Source organism: Bufo bufo, chromosome 6 (assembly GCF_905171765.1).
Source record: "Bufo bufo chromosome 6, aBufBuf1.1, whole genome shotgun sequence".
Taxonomy (NCBI): domain Eukaryota; kingdom Metazoa; phylum Chordata; class Amphibia; order Anura; family Bufonidae; genus Bufo; species Bufo bufo.
The window spans coordinates 437,147,671-437,167,594 of NC_053394.1; the positions used below are offsets into that span (position 1 = coordinate 437,147,671).

Genomic DNA, 19,924 nt, shown 5'->3' on the forward strand with positions numbered 1-19,924 from the left:
CGGGAGCCCTTACACTGGGGGCCCGGGAGCTCTTATGTCGGGAGCCCTTACACTGGGGGCCCGGGAGATCTTATGTCGGGAGCCCTTACACTGGGGGCCCGGGAGCTCTTATGTCGGGAGCCCTTACACTGGGGGCCCGGGAGCTCTTATGTCGGGAGCCCTTACACTGGGGGCCCGGGAGCTCTTATGTCGGGAGCCCTTACACTGGGGGCCCGGGAGCTCTTATGTCGGGAGCCCTTACACTGGGAGCCCGGGAGATCTTATTTTGGGAGCCCTTACACTGGGGGCCCGGGAGCTCTTATTTTGGGGGCCCTCACATCGGAGACCGGGAGTTCTTATGTCGGGAGCCCTTACACTGGGGGCCCGGGAGCTCTTATTTTGGGGGCCCTTACATCGGAGGCCAGGAGTTCTTATGTCGGGAGCCCTTACACTGGGGGCCCGGGAGATCTTATTTTGGGAGCCCTTACACTGGGGGCCCGGGAGCTCTTATGTCCGGAGCCCTTACACTGGGGGCCCGGGAGCTCTTATGTCGGGAGCCCTTACACTGGGGGCCCGGGAGCTCTTATGTCGGGAGCCCTTACACTGGGGGCCCGGGAGATCTTATGTCGGGAGCCCTTACACTGGGGGCCCGGGAGATCTTATGTCGGGAGCCCTTACACTGGGGGCCCGGGAGATCTTATGTCGGGAGCCCTTACACTGGGGGCCCGGGAGCTCTTATGTCGGGAGCCCTTACACTGGGGGCCCGGGAGATCTTATGTCGGGAGCCCTTACACTGGGGGCCCGGGAGCTCTTATGTCGGGAGCCCTTACACTGGGGGCCCGGGAGATCTTATGTCGGGAGCCTTTATAACTTAGGGGCAAAGAAGGATTGCTTACAGGGAAATCTTCCTGAGGTTTTGGGGGCGTCCTTTTTAGGACCTTCACCCCGCTATTTACCACCTAGTTTTGCGACTGCATAGAGGTCCTTATAGTTCATTAGGGGCCACTGCAGTTCAGCCTCCAGTCCGCTTCATGGCGGCCATATTGTATCCGGTGCTGTAATAGTGTAAGCTGGGTGTCTTGCTGGGGGCTCAGCTCATGTTACAGCAGTCACCCCCCCCCCAGCTGTCAGATGTTTTACCTTGTGTGGTACGATGACTTCAGGGCCCCCGCCGTCACACACCGGCCTCCAGAGCCGCATCCATCACAGGTGACGTCCTGCAGCTGTGCCACCTGGTGAGAGTCAGGCATTCATCCTCCGGAGCTGCAATCCTGAGTAGACAGGCTACACAGACCAGGTATAAAAGATATCACATTGCACAGATCCGATTGAAGTGATGAGATTGTACAGATCAGATTGAAGTGATGAGATTGTACAGATCACGGTGGAGATATAAGATTACACTGAAGTGATGAGATTGTATAGATCAGATTGAAGTGATGAGATTGTACAGATCCGATTGAAGTGATGAGATTGTACAGATCACAGTGGAGACATAAGATTACACAGATCAAACTGAAGTGATGAGATTGTACAGATCAGATTGAAGTGATGAGATTGTACAGATCACGGTGGAGATATAAGATTACACAGATTACACTGAAGTGATGAGATTGTATAGATCAGATTGAAGTGATGAGATTGTACAGATCAGATTGAAGTGATGAGATTGTACAGATCACGGTGGAGATATAAGATTACACAGATTACACTGAAGTGATGAGATTGTACAGATCAGATTGAAGTGATGAGATTGTACAGATCAGATTGAAGTGATGAGATTGTACAGATCACGGTGGAGATATAAGATTACACTGAAGTGATGAGATTATATAGATCAGATTGAAGTGATGAGATTGTACAGATCAGATTGAAGTGATGAGATTGTACAGATCACAGTGGAGACATAAGATTACACAGATCAAACTGAAGTGATGAGATTGTACAGATCAGATTGAAGTGATGAGATTGTACAGATCACGGTGGAGATATAAGATTACACAGATTACACTGAAGTTATGAGATTGTACAGATCAGATTGAAGTGATGAGATTGTACAGATCAGATTGAAGTGATGAGATTGTACAGATCACGGTGGAGATATAAGATTACACAGATTACACTGAAGTTATGAGATTGTACAGATCAGATTAAAGTGATGAGATTGTACAGATCACACTGAAGTGATGAGATTGTACAGATCAGATTGAAGTGATGAGATTGTACAGATCAGATTGAAGAGATGAGATTGTACAGATCACGGTGGAGATATAAGATTACACTGAAGTGATGAGATTGTACAGATCAGATTGAAGTGATGAGATTGTACAGATCAGATTGGACCTCACATGAGCAGCCCCGGTCTGGTTCCATCGTCTTATCGGGACGGTGTTTTTGTACCCCTCTCACGCCCTATGTCCTCATTATATGGGACTCCTGACCGTAGGAGATGACGTTGGCCGCGCTGGACATCGGAGGGCGCCGTTCCATAAATACGCCGTCCTCGTCTGACCCGTCGCTGAGGTTTCCCCTGTTTGTGTTTTCAGGCCGATGGCGCTCTACAATTACGGAGACGTTTCCCCTGCAGGTTGTAATTGTCGTCCCACCTTCAAGCCTCCATTCACAAATGTCCGGGGAAGGAGGCCCCGACCTCCATGTCCCAGCAGCTCGTCTGGTGCCAGCAACGCTGTGGAAGTGGAGATTAAAGGGCAGCAACCTCTGTGGTGGCGACCATGGACACCCAATGTTGTGTCTGCTCCGCGCGCTACTCATGATTATAATCTCAGGCTAGCCACTCTGTCCACCACGGCTCTCCTCATCCTGAGCTTCCAGGTTCATGAACTTATGACTGCACATAACCATGTGTACATGATTCTCAGGACCTGTGGAAAGATGGGTGACAAGCCCAGTTCTACACCGTGACCAGGCTTCATGGTGTCTCTAGGGGGACAATGACCTGCGACCTGTCCCCTTCTAGTAGTTACACCCTAGTGACCTCACACTGCTGCCGGACATATATTACCATCTCGAGGCCTATCTTGTATCCCTTTCAATCAGCTCTGGATGAGCATCTCTAATCTCTTGTTGTGCCCATGCCCGGGAGGGACCTTCACCCTCTTTCCGTGAGGGAGCCGAGGTGATATTCTGCTTGCCGAGAGATGAGTGGAGCCCCTTCTCCCTCCTGACGACATCAGGACCTGGCAAGGAATAAGGTGGTCGGCCTGGGAGCTGGCCTCTAAGGGGGCCTCAAACGTGTGGACCTGTGGTCAGAGCCCAACTTCTCTGCCTTGTGCATTGTCTCTCAGTTCCACATTTGGCCGTTGCCCCCTCACCCAGGTGGCGGCTATCCGGGCCCTTCCCTCTGACATCATCACTTCTGGGAAATATGGGGTGTAGAACAGAAGATTCCCACCAGAAAGGAATGCACCATATGTGAAGAGGCGGCATATGGATCAGCTTAAAACCAGAAGGTGGAGGACACGCTGTACTGCTGCTCATCCTTCCCCTGGAGGGGCCCCCGGGGACCACCGGACAGCACTAGACATATAGTGGCATCAGAACAGTAGCTACTGTAGAAGGTGGTGGATATGGCCTCCAACTTTCTAACGTGTGGGGCCCTTGTGTACCCCATCTTACAAGGGTCATTAGGAGTAGGACTTTCTATAGTGACATCCCTGATCACTGTGGGGTCCGAGGCCACATGGTGGGTGGTAGTGGAGGTCTGAAGCTCCATCGGGCCTGGGTAATGCTTAGGTGAGCCGCCCCCAGTCCTGGTATAGAACACAGCGAATCGGGGGATCTTCTAATCTTCTCCTCCTTCTCATCAGTGTCTTGGACTTTCCAGCATTGTGACAGTCCCCGCCACACTTGTCACAGTCCCCGCAGATATCTATCTGGCAGGTATCCGCTTGTTCCCCTCCCCCGATGGTAGGTAACATTGCCTGTATTGTAGAGGTTTATAATTTGCTGTGTGAACTGGCTGATAACACAGAGCAGTAGCTCAGAGTCTGCTTCTTCCTGGTTGGAAGGGTCCTCGGGGGCGGGGCCAACACTTCTCATATAAACCTTCTAAACATCAGTCTCACTGGCGCTATGTTGCCCCTTGGACGCTCGTCGATGTTGTATATTACCAGATGCCGCCGCTCAGTGTAGGACTGCTGGGCGCCCTGTTCCCAGCCAGTGAGGGGTTAATGTCAGCAGTATATATATATATACACTTTTATTTCCTGCGCTCATTTGTACGTTTAGGAACTTGTGATATCCGCAAACCATTCCTACCGACTAATCTGCTGCCAGCGGGCGCCGCTGCCAGCATCAGCTGATCTGCCATGTCTACACTGCCAGCCAGGTGTCCTGACATGTTACCGGGGGAGGGGAGAGTGTCAGTTCTTCAGCCCAGAGCCCCATGCCGTTGTCATGGAAACTGAGTGTATACTACATGGTGACAGTGCTGCAGGGAACTGTAGGGGGCGCTCTCACTGGGTGTCAGTGAGCAATCTCTGGCCCCTGGGTGTCAGTGAGCTGTCTCTGGCCCCTGGGTGTCAGTGAGCAATCTCTGGCCCCTGGGTGTCAGTGAGCTGTCTCTGGCCCCTGGGTGTCAGTGAGCAGTCTCTGGCCCCTGGGTGTCAGTGAGCAATCTCTGGCCCCTGGGTGTCAGCGAGCAGTCTCTGGCCCCCGGGTGTCAGTGAGCAGTCTCTGGCCCCTGGGTGTCAGTGAGCAGTCTCTGGCCCCCGGGTGTCAGCGAGCAGTCTCTGGCCCCTGGGTGTCAGTGAGCAGTCTCTGGCCCCTGGGTGTCAGTGAGCAGTCTCTGGCCCCTGGGTGTCAGTGAGCAGTCTCTGGCCCCTGGGTGTCAGCGAGCAGTCTCTGGCCCCTGGGTGTCAGCGAGCAGTCTCTGGCCCCTGGGTGTCAGCGAGCAGTCTCTGGCCCCTTGGTGTCAGCGAGCAGTCTCTGGCCCCTGGGTGTCAGCGAGCAGTCTCTGGCCCCTGGGTGTCAGCGAGCAGTCTCTGGCCCCTGGGTGTCAGCGAGCAGTCTCTGGCCCCTGGGTGTCAGCGAGCAGTCTCTGGCCCCTGGGTGTCAGCGAGCAGTCTCTGGCCCCTGGGTGTCAGCGAGCAGTCTCTGGCCCCTTGGTGTCAGCGAGCAGTCTCTGGCCCCTGGGTGTCAGCGAGCAGTCTCTGGCCCCTGGGTGTCAGCGAGCAGTCTCTGGCCCCTGGGTGTCAGTGAGCAGTCTCTGGCCCCTGGGTGTCAGCGAGCAGTCTCTGGCCCCTGGGTGTCAGCGATCAGTCTCTGGCCCCTGGGTGTCAGCGAGCAGTCTCTGGCCCCTGGGTGTCAGTGAGCAGTCTCTGGCCCCTGGGTGTCAGTACGTGCTCCGCCCCTGTACGGCGTTATGGGAGGTGTTATTCTGTGTCATGTGACCAGTGTTTTTCTGATTCCAGCTCCTGCAGGACGAGGCGAGCGGATTCTGCTCTCAGCTGCGCCTGTCGGAGAGGAGACTGCAGGACAAGGAGCTGGAGCTGCAGGAGCAGGTAAGTCGTCTCCACCCTGCTGACCCCCGGTGTCACCATCTGCCCCCTGTATCGCCAGCGCCGCCACCAGTGTCACCTGCACGTACCGCACAAATCCTGTCTTGGTCGTCAAAGCCCCTCCCAAAAATGACTAAGGGGCGGGGCTGGATGTCATTAGGACGTGGGTGGTACAACACTGGCTCATTACCCCCATCATCCAAAAACAACCCCTGCCATGTATCCCACTAAAGCCCCCCCCCCACTTCTGACCGTTTTATAGACCTCTGCTTGCTGTTGGTGAATGGCAGAGAGCCCATCCTGACCTGATACTTCACACAGCTGAGGGTTTGTTGTATGTTTTTGCGCCATTCTTGATCATTTCGCCCTCGTTTATCTCCAGCTGACGCCTCGTCCCCCGCCCGTCATCGCCCCGCCGCCCCCTCCATGGCTCCGGCCAGAAGACGCTTCAGATTTTCTGTGTTTTCCTAATGATTTGCCCGCAGGCGTCGGACACGTGACCGGCAGAAACGCCATTTCACACTTCTGCAGATTAGGTTCTGCCGCCGACCGTTACAGCAAATATCGGATACTACCGGACTGTACAAGAGCACTGTGGGGGACGAGCGGGGAGCGCTACATCATGTTATACTCCAGTCACATCCAGAGCTGCACCCAGTATCCTGCTGTCACACGACGCCCTATACTCCAGTCACATCCAGAGCTGCACCCAGTATCCTGCTGTCACACAGCATCCTATACTGCAGTCACATCCAGAGCTGCACCCACTATCCTGCAGTCACACAGCGTCCTATACTGCAGTCACATCCAGAGCTGCACCCACTATCCTGCAGTCACACAGCGTCCTATACTGCAGTCACATCCAGAGCTGCACCCACTATCCTGCAGTCACACAGCATCCTATACTGCAGTCACATCCAGAGCTGCACCCAGTATCCTGCTGTCACACAGCATCCTATGCTGCAGTCACATCCAGAGCTGCACCCACTATCCTGCAGTCACACAGCGTCCTATACTGCAGTCACATCCAGAGCTGCACCCACTATCCTGCAGTCACACAGCATCCTATACTGCAGTCACATCCAGAGCTGCACCCACTATTCTGCTGTCACACAGCATCCTATACTGCAGTCACATCCAGAGCTGCATTTATTATCCTGCTATCACACAGCATCCTATCCTGCAGTCACATCCAGAGCTGCACCCACTATCCTGCAGTCACACAACATCCTATACTACAGTCACATCCAGTATTATATCCACATCCTCTTGTCACATCCAGAGCTGCACCCACTATCCTGCAGTCACACAGCGTCCTATACTGCAGTCACATCCAGAGCTGCACCCACTATCCTGCTGTCATATCATGCCGTATACTCCAGTCACATCCAGAGCTGCACCCACTATCCTGCTGTCACACGACGTCCTATACTCCAGTCACATCCAGAGCTGCATTCATTATCCTGCACTCACACAGCGTCCTATACTGCAGTCACATCCAGAGCTGCACCCACTATCCTGCAGTCACACAACATCCTATACTACAGTCACATCCAGCATTGTATCCACATCCTCTTGTCACATCCAGAGCTGCACCCACTATCCTGCAGTCACACAACGTCCTATACTACAGTCACATCCAGCATTGTATCCACATCCTCTTGTCACATCCAGAGCTGCACCCACAATCCTGCAGTCACATCTAGAGCTGCAGTTGCATCATTTTGTACTTCAGTCCCTCAATTCCAACAAAGAACACAGTAAAAAGGTGCACACCAAAGAGTCACATGATCAGATCTCAAAATGTATTAATGTCCAAAATGTGATCAGAAAACAGTTTAAAAACCATTAGAAACAGTGTCACAGGGGGGTGTATAGGACCCCCTCCCCCCAGCCTGCCCCTGATGAGGGAGTGAGCCTCAGGGAGCCCAGGCACCAAAAGATATAAATACGTCCCGTGCAAACCCTTCACGAAGTGCGGCAGTCGGACGTCAGCCGAGGAGGCAGGAACAAAGGCCAAGCTGTACTGCGCATGCGCTCATATACTGGGAAGGAGGCTTGGATAGCGATTCTGCAAGATTCCTTGCCGCGCATGTGCCAGAGTCTGGCACCCTCCTCCCCCGGGCCCCTCACTGCTTTATATTTCCAGCACCCTCCTCCCGGGCCCCTCACTGCTTCTTATTTCCAGCACCCTCCTCCCCCGGGCCCCTCACTGCTTCTTATTTCCAGCACCCTCCTCCTCCCGGGGCCCTGACTGCTTCTTATTTCCAGCACCCTCCTCCCGGGGCCCCTCACTGCTTCTTATTTCCAGCACCCTCCTCCCCCGGGGCCCTCACTGCTTCTTATTTCCAGCACCCTCCTCCCCCGGGGCCCTCACTGCTTCTTATTTCCAGCACCCTCCTCCCGGGGCCCCTCACTGCTTCTTATTTCCAGCACCCTCCTCCTCCCGGGGCCCTCACTGCTTTATATTTCCAGCACCCTCCTCCCCCGGGGCCCTCACTGCTTCTTATTTCCAGCACCCTCCTCCCCCGGGGCCCTCACTGCTTCTTATTTCCAGCACCCTCCTCCTCCCGGGGCCCTCACTGCTTCTTATTTCCAGCACCCTCCTCCTCCCGGGGCCCCTCACTGCTTCTTATTTCCAGCACCCTCCTCCTCCCGGGGCCCTCACTGCTTCTTATTTCCAGCACCCTCCTCCCGGGGCCCTCACTGCTTCTTATTTCCAGCACCTTCCTCCCGGGCCCCTCACTGCTTCTTATTTCCAGCACCCTCCTCCCGGGGCCCTCACTGCTTCTTATTTCCAGCACCCTCCTCCTCCCGGGGCCCTCACTGCTTCTTATTTCCAGCACCCTCCTCCCGGGGCCCTCACTGCTTCTTATTTCCAGCACCCTCCTCCCGGGGCCCTCACTGCTTCTTATTTCCAGCACCCTCCTCCTCCCGGGGCCCCTCACTGCTTCTTATTTCCAGCACCCTCCTCCTCCCGGGGCCCCTCACTGCTTCTTATTTCCAGCACCCTCCTCCCGGGCCCCTCACTGCTTCTTATTTCCAGCACCCTCCTCCCCCGGGCCCCTCACTGCTTCTTATTTCCAGCACCCTCCTCCCGGGCCCCTCACTGCTTCTTATTTCCAGCACCCTCCTCCCCCGGGGCCCTCACTGCTTCTTATTTCCAGCACCCTCCTCCCCCGGGGCCCTCACTGCTTCTTATTTCCAGCACCCTCCTCCCGGGGCCCCTCACTGCTTCTTATTTCCAGCACCCTCCTCCCCCGGGGCCCTCACTGCTTCTTATTTCCAGCACCCTCCTCCCCCGGGGCCCTAACTGCTTCTTATTTCCAGCACCCTCCTCCCCCGGGGCCCTCACTGCTTCTTATTTCCAGCACCCTCCTCCCGGGGCCCCTCACTGCTTCTTATTTCCAGCACCCTCCTCCCCCGGGGCCCTCACTGCTTCTTATTTCCAGCACCCTCCTCCCCCGGGGCCCTCACTGCTTCTTATTTCCAGCACCCTCCTCCCGGGGCCCCTCACTGCTTCTTATTTCCAGCACCCTCCTCCCCCGGGGCCCTCACTGCTTCTTATTTCCAGCACCCTCCTCCCGGGGCCCCTCACTGCTTCTTATTTCCAGCACCCTCCTCCCCCGGGGCCCTCACTGCTTCTTATTTCCAGCACCCTCCTCCCGGGCCCCTCACTGCTTCTTATTTCCAGCACCTTCCTCCTCCCGGGGCCCTCACTGCTTTATATTTCCAGCACCCTCCTCCCGGGGCCCTCACTGCTTCTTATTTCCAGCACCCTCCTCCCGGGGCCCCTCACTGCTTCTTATTTCCAGCACCCTCCTCCCGGGGCCCCTCACTGCTTCTTATTTCCAGCACCTTCCTCCTCCCGGGGCCCTCACTGCTTCTTATTTCCAGCACCTTCCTCCTCCCGGGCCCCTCACTGCTTCTTATTTCCAGCACCCTCCTCCCCCGGGGCCCTCACTGCTTCTTATTTCCAGCACCCTCCTCCCGGGGCCCCTCACTGCTTCTTATTTCCAGCACCCTCCTCCTCCCGGGGCCCTCACTGCTTTATATTTCCAGCACCCTCCTCCCCCGGGGCCCTCACTGCTTCTTATTTCCAGCACCCTCCTCCCCCGGGGCCCTAACTGCTTCTTATTTCCAGCACCCTCCTCCTCCCGGGGCCCTCACTGCTTCTTATTTCCAGCACCCTCCTCCTCCCGGGGCCCCTCACTGCTTCTTATTTCCAGCACCCTCCTCCTCCCGGGGCCCTCACTGCTTCTTATTTCCAGCACCCTCCTCCCGGGGCCCTCACTGCTTCTTATTTCCAGCACCTTCCTCCCGGGCCCCTCACTGCTTCTTATTTCCAGCACCCTCCTCCCGGGGCCCTCACTGCTTCTTATTTCCAGCACCCTCCTCCTCCCGGGGCCCTCACTGCTTCTTATTTCCAGCACCCTCCTCCCGGGGCCCTCACTGCTTCTTATTTCCAGCACCCTTCTCCCGGGGCCCTCACTGCTTCTTATTTCCAGCACCCTCCTCCTCCCGGGGCCCCTCACTGCTTCTTATTTCCAGCACCCTCCTCCTCCCGGGGCCCCTCACTGCTTCTTATTTCCAGCACCCTCCTCCCGGGCCCCTCACTGCTTCTTATTTCCAGCACCCTCCTCCCCCGGGCCCCTCACTGCTTCTTATTTCCAGCACCTTCCTCCCGGGCCCCTCACTGCTTCTTATTTCCAGCACCCTCCTCCCCCGGGGCCCTCACTGCTTCTTATTTCCAGCACCCTCCTCCCCCGGGGCCCTCACTGCTTCTTATTTCCAGCACCCTCCTCCCGGGGCCCCTCACTGCTTCTTATTTCCAGCACCCTCCTCCCCCGGGGCCCTCACTGCTTCTTATTTCCAGCACCCTCCTCCCCCGGGGCCCTAACTGCTTCTTATTTCCAGCACCCTCCTCCCCCGGGGCCCTCACTGCTTCTTATTTCCAGCACCCTCCTCCCGGGGCCCCTCACTGCTTCTTATTTCCAGCACCCTCCTCCCCCGGGGCCCTCACTGCTTCTTATTTCCAGCACCCTCCTCCCCCGGGGCCCTCACTGCTTCTTATTTCCAGCACCCTCCTCCCGGGGCCCCTCACTGCTTCTTATTTCCAGCACCCTCCTCCCCCGGGGCCCTCACTGCTTCTTATTTCCAGCACCCTCCTCCCGGGGCCCCTCACTGCTTCTTATTTCCAGCACCCTCCTCCCCCGGGGCCCTCACTGCTTCTTATTTCCAGCACCCTCCTCCCGGGCCCCTCACTGCTTCTTATTTCCAGCACCTTCCTCCTCCCGGGGCCCTCACTGCTTTATATTTCCAGCACCCTCCTCCCGGGGCCCTCACTGCTTCTTATTTCCAGCACCCTCCTCCCGGGGCCCCTCACTGCTTCTTATTTCCAGCACCCTCCTCCCGGGGCCCCTCACTGCTTCTTATTTCCAGCACCTTCCTCCTCCCGGGGCCCTCACTGCTTCTTATTTCCAGCACCTTCCTCCTCCCGGGCCCCTCACTGCTTCTTATTTCCAGCACCCTCCTCCCCCGGGGCCCTCACTGCTTCTTATTTCCAGCACCCTCCTCCTCCCGGGGCCCTCACTGCTTCTTATTTCCAGCACCCTCCTCCCGGGGCCCTCACTGCTTCTTATTTCCAGCACCCTTCTCCCGGGGCCCTCACTGCTTCTTATTTCCAGCACCCTCCTCCTCCCGGGGCCCCTCACTGCTTCTTATTTCCAGCACCCTCCTCCTCCCGGGGCCCCTCACTGCTTCTTATTTCCAGCACCCTCCTCCCGGGCCCCTCACTGCTTCTTATTTCCAGCACCCTCCTCCCCCGGGCCCCTCACTGCTTCTTATTTCCAGCACCTTCCTCCCGGGCCCCTCACTGCTTCTTATTTCCAGCACCCTCCTCCCCCGGGGCCCTCACTGCTTCTTATTTCCAGCACCCTCCTCCCGGGGCCCCTCACTGCTTCTTATTTCCAGCACCCTCCTCCCCCGGGGCCCTCACTGCTTCTTATTTCCAGCACCCTCCTCCCCCGGGGCCCTCACTGCTTCTTATTTCCAGCACCCTCCTCCCCCGGGGCCCTCACTGCTTCTTATTTCCAGCACCCTCCTCCCGGGGCCCCTCACTGCTTCTTATTTCCAGCACCCTCCTCCCCCGGGGCCCTCACTGCTTCTTATTTCCAGCACCCTCCTCCCCCGGGGCCCTCACTGCTTCTTATTTCCAGCACCCTCCTCCCGGGGCCCCTCACTGCTTCTTATTTCCAGCACCCTCCTCCCCCGGGGCCCTCACTGCTTCTTATTTCCAGCACCCTCCTCCCGGGGCCCCTCACTGCTTCTTATTTCCAGCACCCTCCTCCCGGGGCCCCTCACTGCTTCTTATTTCCAGCACCCTCCTCCCCCGGGGCCCTCACTGCTTCTTATTTCCAGCACCCTCCTCCCGGGCCCCTCACTGCTTCTTATTTCCAGCACCTTCCTCCTCCCGGGGCCCTCACTGCTTTATATTTCCAGCACCCTCCTCCCGGGGCCCTCACTGCTTCTTATTTCCAGCACCCTCCTCCCGGGGCCCCTCACTGCTTCTTATTTCCAGCACCCTCCTCCCGGGGCCCCTCACTGCTTCTTATTTCCAGCACCTTCCTCCTCCCGGGGCCCTCACTGCTTCTTATTTCCAGCACCTTCCTCCTCCCGGGCCCCTCACTGCTTCTTATTTCCAGCACCCTCCTCCCCCGGGGCCCTCACTGCTTCTTATTTCCAGCACCCTCCTCCCCCGGGGCCCTCACTGCTTCTTATTTCCAGCACCCTCCTCCCGGGGCCCTCACTGCTTCTTATTTCCAGCACCCTCCTCCCCGGGTTGTGGGCCCCTCACTGCTTCTTATTTCCAGCACCCTCCTCCCCGGGTTGTGGGGCCCGTGCGGCTTCCAGCCGCCATCCTGATATGTTCGGATGGGGCGACACTCTTATTATCTTTGCTCAGGGTCAGTCGGGGCGTCTTCAGCATCACCCCGACTCTCACCCCAGCTCTGTTCACCCTGAGATTCTTGGCTTGTAAATAGAATGGCAGGACTGCAGTGAGGACTGACACGGCATTGTTGCTGGTACCTATTTCCCTGCACTCTTAGGATGTGTAGCGCCGTTCATCTTGCTGTGTTATCATTTGCACATCCCCCATCAGAGTATCCTCATCATCCCCACACCATTGTGGATCCTATGCCCTGGGGGGGGGGGCTATAATGATGATGGCACCCTGCCCTCTCAGTGCCCTGTCTCACCCACCATTTTCTCTGGCAGATCGCCCACATCCGACAGGAGTACGAGCTGAAGATCCGGGGCCTGATGCCGGCCGCCATGCGCCATGAGCTGGAGGACACGATCACATCTCTGAAGTCCCAGGTAACACAGCATGTGACTAGGGGGCGAGGGCACGCTGCGGCGCCCATAAATCGCCCTGCAACCAAAATCGTGAAACAATTCAGCAGGGAAACAGTCAGCAAGCTTAGGACAGACACCCCCTAACAGCTCCTGGGCAGACCCTGAACAAGCAGGGAATGCTGGGGGATTTCAGCTCTGGGCTTCCGGACTCCTTCCAATACTCTGCATGAAACCCCCTATAACGGGTTGGACTCTTCCAGGGCCTCTCGAGGTTGTAGATGGGGGCGGGTGTTGGCCCCTTGTGGCCCTTCCTGTCCGTCCACCGCAGTCACATGTTGACGTCTCCTCCCCCACTACAGGTGAACTTCCTCCAGAAGAGGGCGCAGGTGCTGCAGGACGACCTCACCTTCCATCAGAGCATACGGTAAGCTAGTCACATGACCATACAGGCGCGGCATTCCTCACCCTTGCTTGCTGTCAGTGAATGGGAGCACCCATAGCGTGAAACCAACTTCTGACCTGATATTCCTCGCATAGGGTTCGTTACATTGTATCAGTTTAGGCAGCCCCCTGGACTTCAGTGTGATGTTCATACCAACACATGGTAACAAATCACAGCTGTGTGAGCAGGAGAGGGGTCGGTGCTGGTACACTGTAGCAAAACTTCAGCTATGTCAGCAGGATGGACTTTAGCTTGTGAATGTGAAAGCAATTCAATGACAGCAAGCGGAGAGTTTGACAATGATGAACTGACACCCAAAGCTTACTGACATGAAGAAGCTTTATTGACACGTGTAGGGGCCCCCGAGAGAGGTTTTCACCTGACAGTGGTTTGGTTGTCAGTGCCCGTCCCCCCAGTAAGTTGTCGGCTCAGTCCGGTTCTGATGACGGTGTCTTTGTCCTGCAGGTAATGAATTCTGTACCGAAGGCGCCGGAAGTGGACTCCGCCCAGGACGCAGTGAGCGCTATACGGATGTTTATAAATAAACTGTACGTGCCAATCAGGAGTCATATTTATTAGTCCCCCCATCATGTGACCCCCCCCCATCATGTGACCCCCCCATCATGTGACCCCCCCCCCATCATGTGACCCCCCCATCATGTGACCCCCCCCTATCATGTGACCCCCTAACTTTTATATTTATCTCATATTAAACTTTTATTTTATTACCTTTGTGTTATTCATTTTTTCATTCCAAAAGCTCCACTGACCGTGTCCCTCTCTCCACCCAACCACATGTGCCCCTCCCCCACCGCGTGCATGCCGCTCCCCGACCACATTACCCACTACCCATCACATCCCCGACCACGTCTGTGCCCCTCTCCTATCACATCCCCGATCACGTGTGTGCCCCTCCCCATCACATCCCTGACCACGTGTGTGCCCCTCCCCATCACATCCCTGACCACGTGTGTGCCCCTCTCCATCACATCCCGACCACATGTGTGCCCCTCTCCCATCACATCCCTGACCACGTCTGTGCCCCTCTCCCATCACATCCCTGACCACGTCTGTGCCCCTCTCCATCACATCACTGACCACGTGTGTGCCCCTCTCCATCACATCACTGACCACGTGTGTGCCCCTCCCCATCACATCCCTGACCACGTGTGTGCCCCTCCCCATCACATCCCTGACCACGTGTGTGCCCCTCTCCCATCACATCCCCGATCACGTGTGTGCCCCTCCCCATCACATCCCTGACCACGTGTGTGCCCCTCCCCATCACATCCCCGACCACGTGTGTGCCCCTCTCCCATCACATCCCTGACCACGTGTGTGCCCCTCTCCATCACATCACTGACCACGTGTGTGCCCCTCCCCATCACATCCCTGACCACGTGTGTGCCCCTCCCCATCACATCCCTGACCACGTGTGTGCCCCTCTCATCACATCCCTGACCACGTGTGTGCCCCTCTCCCATCACATCCCTTACCACGTCTGTGCCCCTCTCCATCACATCACTGACCACGTCTGTGCCCCTCTCCCATCACATCCCTGACCACGTCTGTGCCCCTCTCCCTATCACATCCCTGACCACGTCTGTGCCTCTCCCCATCACATCCCTGACCACGTCTGTGCCCCTCCCCATCACATCCCTGACCACGTCTGTGCCCCTCCCCACCACATCCCCGACCACGTCTGTGCCCCTCCCCACCACATCCCTGACCACGTCTGTGCCCCTCCCCATCACATCCCTGACCACGTCTGTGCCCCTCTCCATCACATCACTGACCACGTCTGTGCCCCTCCCGATCACATCCCTGACCACGTCTGTGCCCCTCCCCACCACATCCCTGACCACGTCTGTGCCCCTCTCCCTATCACATCCCCGACCACGTCTGTGCCCCTCCCCACCACATCCCTGACCACGTGTGTGCCCCTCTCCCATCACATCCCTGACCACGTCTGTGCCCCTCCCGATCACATCCCTGACCACGTGTGTGCCCCTCCCCACCACATCCCTGACCACGTCTGTGCCCCTCCCCATCACATCCCTGACCACGTCTGTGCCTCTCCCCATCACATCCCTGACCACGTCTGTGCCCCTCCCCATCACATCCCTGACCACGTGTGTGCCCCTCCCCACCACATCCCTGACCACGTCTGTGCCCCTCCCCATCACATCCCTGACCACGTCTGTGCCTCTCCCCATCACATCCCTGACCACGTCTGTGCCCCTCCCCACCACATCCCTGACCACGTCTGTGCCCCTCCCCACCACATCCCTGACCACGTGTGTGCCCCTCTCCCATCACATCCCTGACCACGTGTGTGCCCCTCTCCCATCACATCCCTGACCACGTCTGTGCCCCTCTCCATCACATCACTGACCACGTCTGTGCCCCTCCCGATCACATCCCTGACCACGTCTGTGCCCCTCCCCACCACATCCCTGACCACGTCTGTGCCCCTCCCCACCACATCCCTGACCACGTCTGTGCCTCTCCCCATCACATCCCTGACCACGTCTGTGCCCCTCCCCACCACATCCCTGACCACGTCTGTGCCCCTCCCCACCACATCCCTGACCACGTCTGTGCCCCTCCCCACCACATCCCTGACCACGTCTGTGCCTCTCCCCATCACATCCCTGACCACGTCTGTGCCCCTCCCGATCACATCCCTGACCACGTCTGTGCCCCTCCCCACCACATCCCTGACCACGTCTGTGCCTCTCCCCATCACATCCCTGACCACGTCTGTGCCCCTCCCCACCACATCCCTGACCACGTCTGTGCCTCTCCCCACCACATCCCTGACCACGTCTGTGCCCCTCCCCACCACATCCCTGACCACGTCTGTGCCTCTCCCCATCACATCCCTCACCACGTCTGTGCCCCTCCCGATCACATCCCTGACCACGTCTGTGCCCCTCCCCACCACATCCCTGACCACGTCTGTGCCTCTCCCCATCACATCCCTGACCACGTCTGTGCCCCTCCCGATCACATCCCTGACCACGTCTGTGCCCCTCCCCACCACATCCCTGACCACGTCTGTGCCCCTCCCGATCACATCCCTGACCACGTCTGTGCCCCTCCCCACCACATCCCTGACCACGTGTGTGCCCCTCTCCCATCACATCCCTGACCACGTCTGTGCCCCTCCCCACCACATCCCTGACCACGTCTGTGCCTCTCCCCATCACATCCCTGACCACGTCTGTGCCCCTCCCGATCACATCCCTGACCACGTCTGTGCCCCTCCCCACCACATCCCTGACCACGTCTGTGCCCCTCCCGATCACATCCCTGACCACGTCTGTGCCCCTCCCCTGTCTCAGGTGTGAACCCTGGTCTTTAGGGAATGGCTGGCGGTCTGTAGTCATTGTGCCTCCCTGCGCTTTGTCCGCCTTAGGATCTTGTATTTTCGCTGTGTGAACAGACGCTTAGTGTTCTGTATGATGCTGTATCTGTGCCGCCTCATAAGGCTCCGCCTGTCACGAGGGTGTGGGCATGCTCCACTGCATATACTGGCAGCACAGAGGATTTCAGGAGAGGAGTGTGCTGTCATGTGGGGAGGGTGTCTAATAATGGCTGCTCGTTCGGTGCCGCATTCGCCTGCTCTTGGTCCCGGTGTCTCTCCGTTCTGTGCACCCGTCGCTGACAGCCCTGCGCCCCGATGCATGGTGTCTTCTGGGGCCCACGGTTACCCTCTGATGAGACCCCCTGCACCACTAGTGTCGCCCCCTATATGTGGCAGATACACGCTGGGGGTTGTAGTGCTCTCCCAGGTCTGGTTGGTTCTGCCCGTTACTGATGAGACGCAGGTAATGGCTTCAGTTGCGCTGACGGCAGCAGATCGGGGGGGGGGCGATCCTCACAAGACTTTGATCTCCCACACAAGGGTCACTGCTTTTAACTCCCGCCATTAGGGAGCGTCGCCGCTTTAAAGCTCCTTATCAAAGCGATTTCTACACTTAGACAAAATTGCAAGTTGCAGAAAGCGGAAGATTCGCCGTCGCCGCAAGACGTTCCTGCGAATGATATGCCTTTGTGCCGGCAGATTCTTTGATAATTTCAGCTGAAGACAGCGCGGCGTTGAGAGCGCGGGGAGCGAGATCTAATGAGATAACCTGCTCCTTACATGTGGAATTAAAAGCATTCAGGCCGCCAAGAACAATGCGGCATCTCGGGGATCGGCGGAGGGGGTGTGGCCAGTGCTACTCCGAGTAATTACTCCGTGTTATTCCACGTCCAGCCACCGGAGGCGCCGTTCTCTCGGAATCACAGGGTCAATATATTGTGACTTCTACGCCTGTTAAAGGGAATGTACACAAGGTAGTGCAAAAATGTACACGCCCCCGTCAGACGGCCAGAGTCAGAGCCTCAGCATTTCACCACACGCCTCTATGGGCAGAGACATATGCAGAATGGCCGCCAGTTCCATGGAAGCAGCAGAGATGGCGCCTCTGCTCCCTGTCCCCGGTATCTGTATACTCCAGTCCTGCCCTAGAATAGTCCCAGAAGACCCACTGCCCTCTGCTGGCTGCAAGGGGTACTGCATCTCTGCCATGTAACACGCAAAAAGGTGCATAAGACTCTGACTACATCCTGCAGAATAATACAAGAGGCCTCTCCGCTGGAAGAAGTTACGTGGGGCCCAATATCTAAGGGGGCCCAATGCCCTTTTAGATTTCATATAAGAGACCGCACTTATGGTGTGTGCTCACTTTCACAGGGGCCCCTGTATTGGCCTGCTTTATTTTCCCCTTCATATATCACCTGTACATTATCTCTTATGCTCCAGTCACATCCAGAGCTGCAGTCTACAGTGCAGTGCACAGATGGAGGTGAAGCAGGAGGCGGCTGGGAATCCGATCAGGGATCACCTCCTTGATGTCTCTGCCGCCATCTCATGGGGGGGGGGCACCTGCTGCTGGGAGCGTGGGATTCAGTGCTCTCCGCCAGCACCAGCGGGGTACCAGAAATCCCCTTTACTGGTCTCTTTTTAGGCTGTAATGTGTACATGGGGTTCTCATGGAGCAGCGTCCTCAGGCTTTGTGTGAATGAATCCCTCAGCAGCACCCTCCATGCTTTATACTCCCCGTAATCCCTCAGACAATGGCTGTCAGAACCGCACTGTGTAATGGACGCTTCACCCTTTCCACCTATACATCGCAGGGATCCCCGTGGAAAGGGGTCATAGACTTTTATACCATGATGATCCATAGGCAGAAATTGGGGGTGAGTGCAACTTTTATGAATTCCATCTCCTAGTGCAGATCAGATGGACAGGGCGACCAGCACATACATATCCTGAGCTACATCCTGTATTATACTCCTGAGCTGCACTCACTATTCTGCTGGTGCAGTCACTGTGTACATACATTACGTATCCTGTACTGATCCTGAGTTATATCCTGTATTATACTCCAGAGCTGTACTCACTATTCTGCTGGTGCAGTCACTGTGTACATACATTACTTATCCTGTACTGATCCTGGGTTACATCCTGTATTATACCCCAGAGCTGCACTCACTATTCTTCTGGTGGAGTCACTGTGTAGATACATTACTTATCCTGTACTGATCCTGAGTTACATCCTGTATTATACTCCAGAGCTGCGCTCACTATTCTGCTGGTGCAGTCACTGTGTACATACATTACTTATCCTGTACTGATCCTGAGTTACATCCTGTATTATACTCCAGAGCTGTACTCACTATTCTGCTGGTGCAGTCACTGTCTTCATACATTACTTATCCTGTACTGATCCTGAGTTACATCCTGTATTATACTCCAGAGCTGCACTCACTATTCTGCTGGTGCAGTCACTGTGTACATACATTACTTATCCTGTACTGATCCTGAGATACATCCTGTATTATACTCCAGAGCTGCACTCACTATTCTGCTGGTGGAGTCACTGTGTACATACATTACTTATCCTGTACTGATCCTGAGTTACATCCTGTATTATACTCCAGAGCTGCACTCACTATTCTGCTGGTGCAGTCACTGTGTACATACATTACTTATCCTGTACTGATCCTGAGTTACATCTTGTATTATACTCCAGAGCTGCACTCACTATTCTGCTGGTGCAGTCACTGTGTACATACATTACTTATCCTGTACTGATCCTGAGTTACATCCTGTATTATACTCCAGAGCTGCACTCACTATTCTGCTGGTGCAGTCACTGTGTACATACATTACTTATCCTGTACTGATCCTGAGTTACATCCTGTATTATACTCCAGAGCTGCACTCACTATTCTGCTGGTGCAGTCACTGTGTACATACATTACTTATCCTGTACTGATCCTGGGTTACATCCTGTATTATACCCCAGAGCTGCACTCACTATTCTTCTGGTGGAGTCACTGTGTAGATACATTACTTATCCTGTACTGATCCTGAGTTACATCCTGTATTATACTCCAGAGCTGCGCTCACTATTCTGCTGGTGCAGTCACTGTGTACATACATTACTTATCCTGTACTGATCCTGAGTTACATCCTGTATTATACTCCAGAGCTGTACTCACTATTCTGCTGGTGCAGTCACTGTCTTCATACATTACTTATCCTGTACTGATCCAGAGTTACATCCTG

General features: G+C 56.1%; 2 protein-coding genes across 5 annotated transcripts in view; both read left to right on the forward strand.

The window, feature by feature from the left end:
* Positions 1–13,964, forward strand: part of CEP112 (centrosomal protein 112) — a 122,634-nt gene extending 108,670 nt beyond the window's left edge. Inside the window, exons 24-27 of one of the 2 annotated variants that reach the window (XM_040435906.1) lie at positions 5,412–5,501; positions 12,777–12,878; positions 13,217–13,281; positions 13,765–13,964. In XM_040435906.1, coding sequence (XP_040291840.1) covers positions 5,412–5,501; positions 12,777–12,878; positions 13,217–13,281; positions 13,765–13,768 — 261 coding nt within the window. In that variant the 3' untranslated portion in view covers positions 13,769–13,964. Of the gene's footprint in view, positions 1–5,411; positions 5,502–12,776; positions 12,879–13,216; positions 13,286–13,764 lie in introns of those variants that run through there. The other variant, XM_040435907.1, reaches the window with a different exon arrangement.
* The window catches only part of AXIN2 (axin 2), a 57,447-nt gene continuing 51,293 nt past the window's right edge, over positions 13,771–19,924 (forward strand). For all 3 annotated transcript variants that reach the window (XM_040435908.1, XM_040435911.1, XM_040435909.1), the window contains exon 1: positions 13,771–13,847. The gene's annotated coding sequence lies outside the window, so the exon portion shown is untranslated. The remainder of the gene's footprint in view (positions 13,848–19,924) is intronic.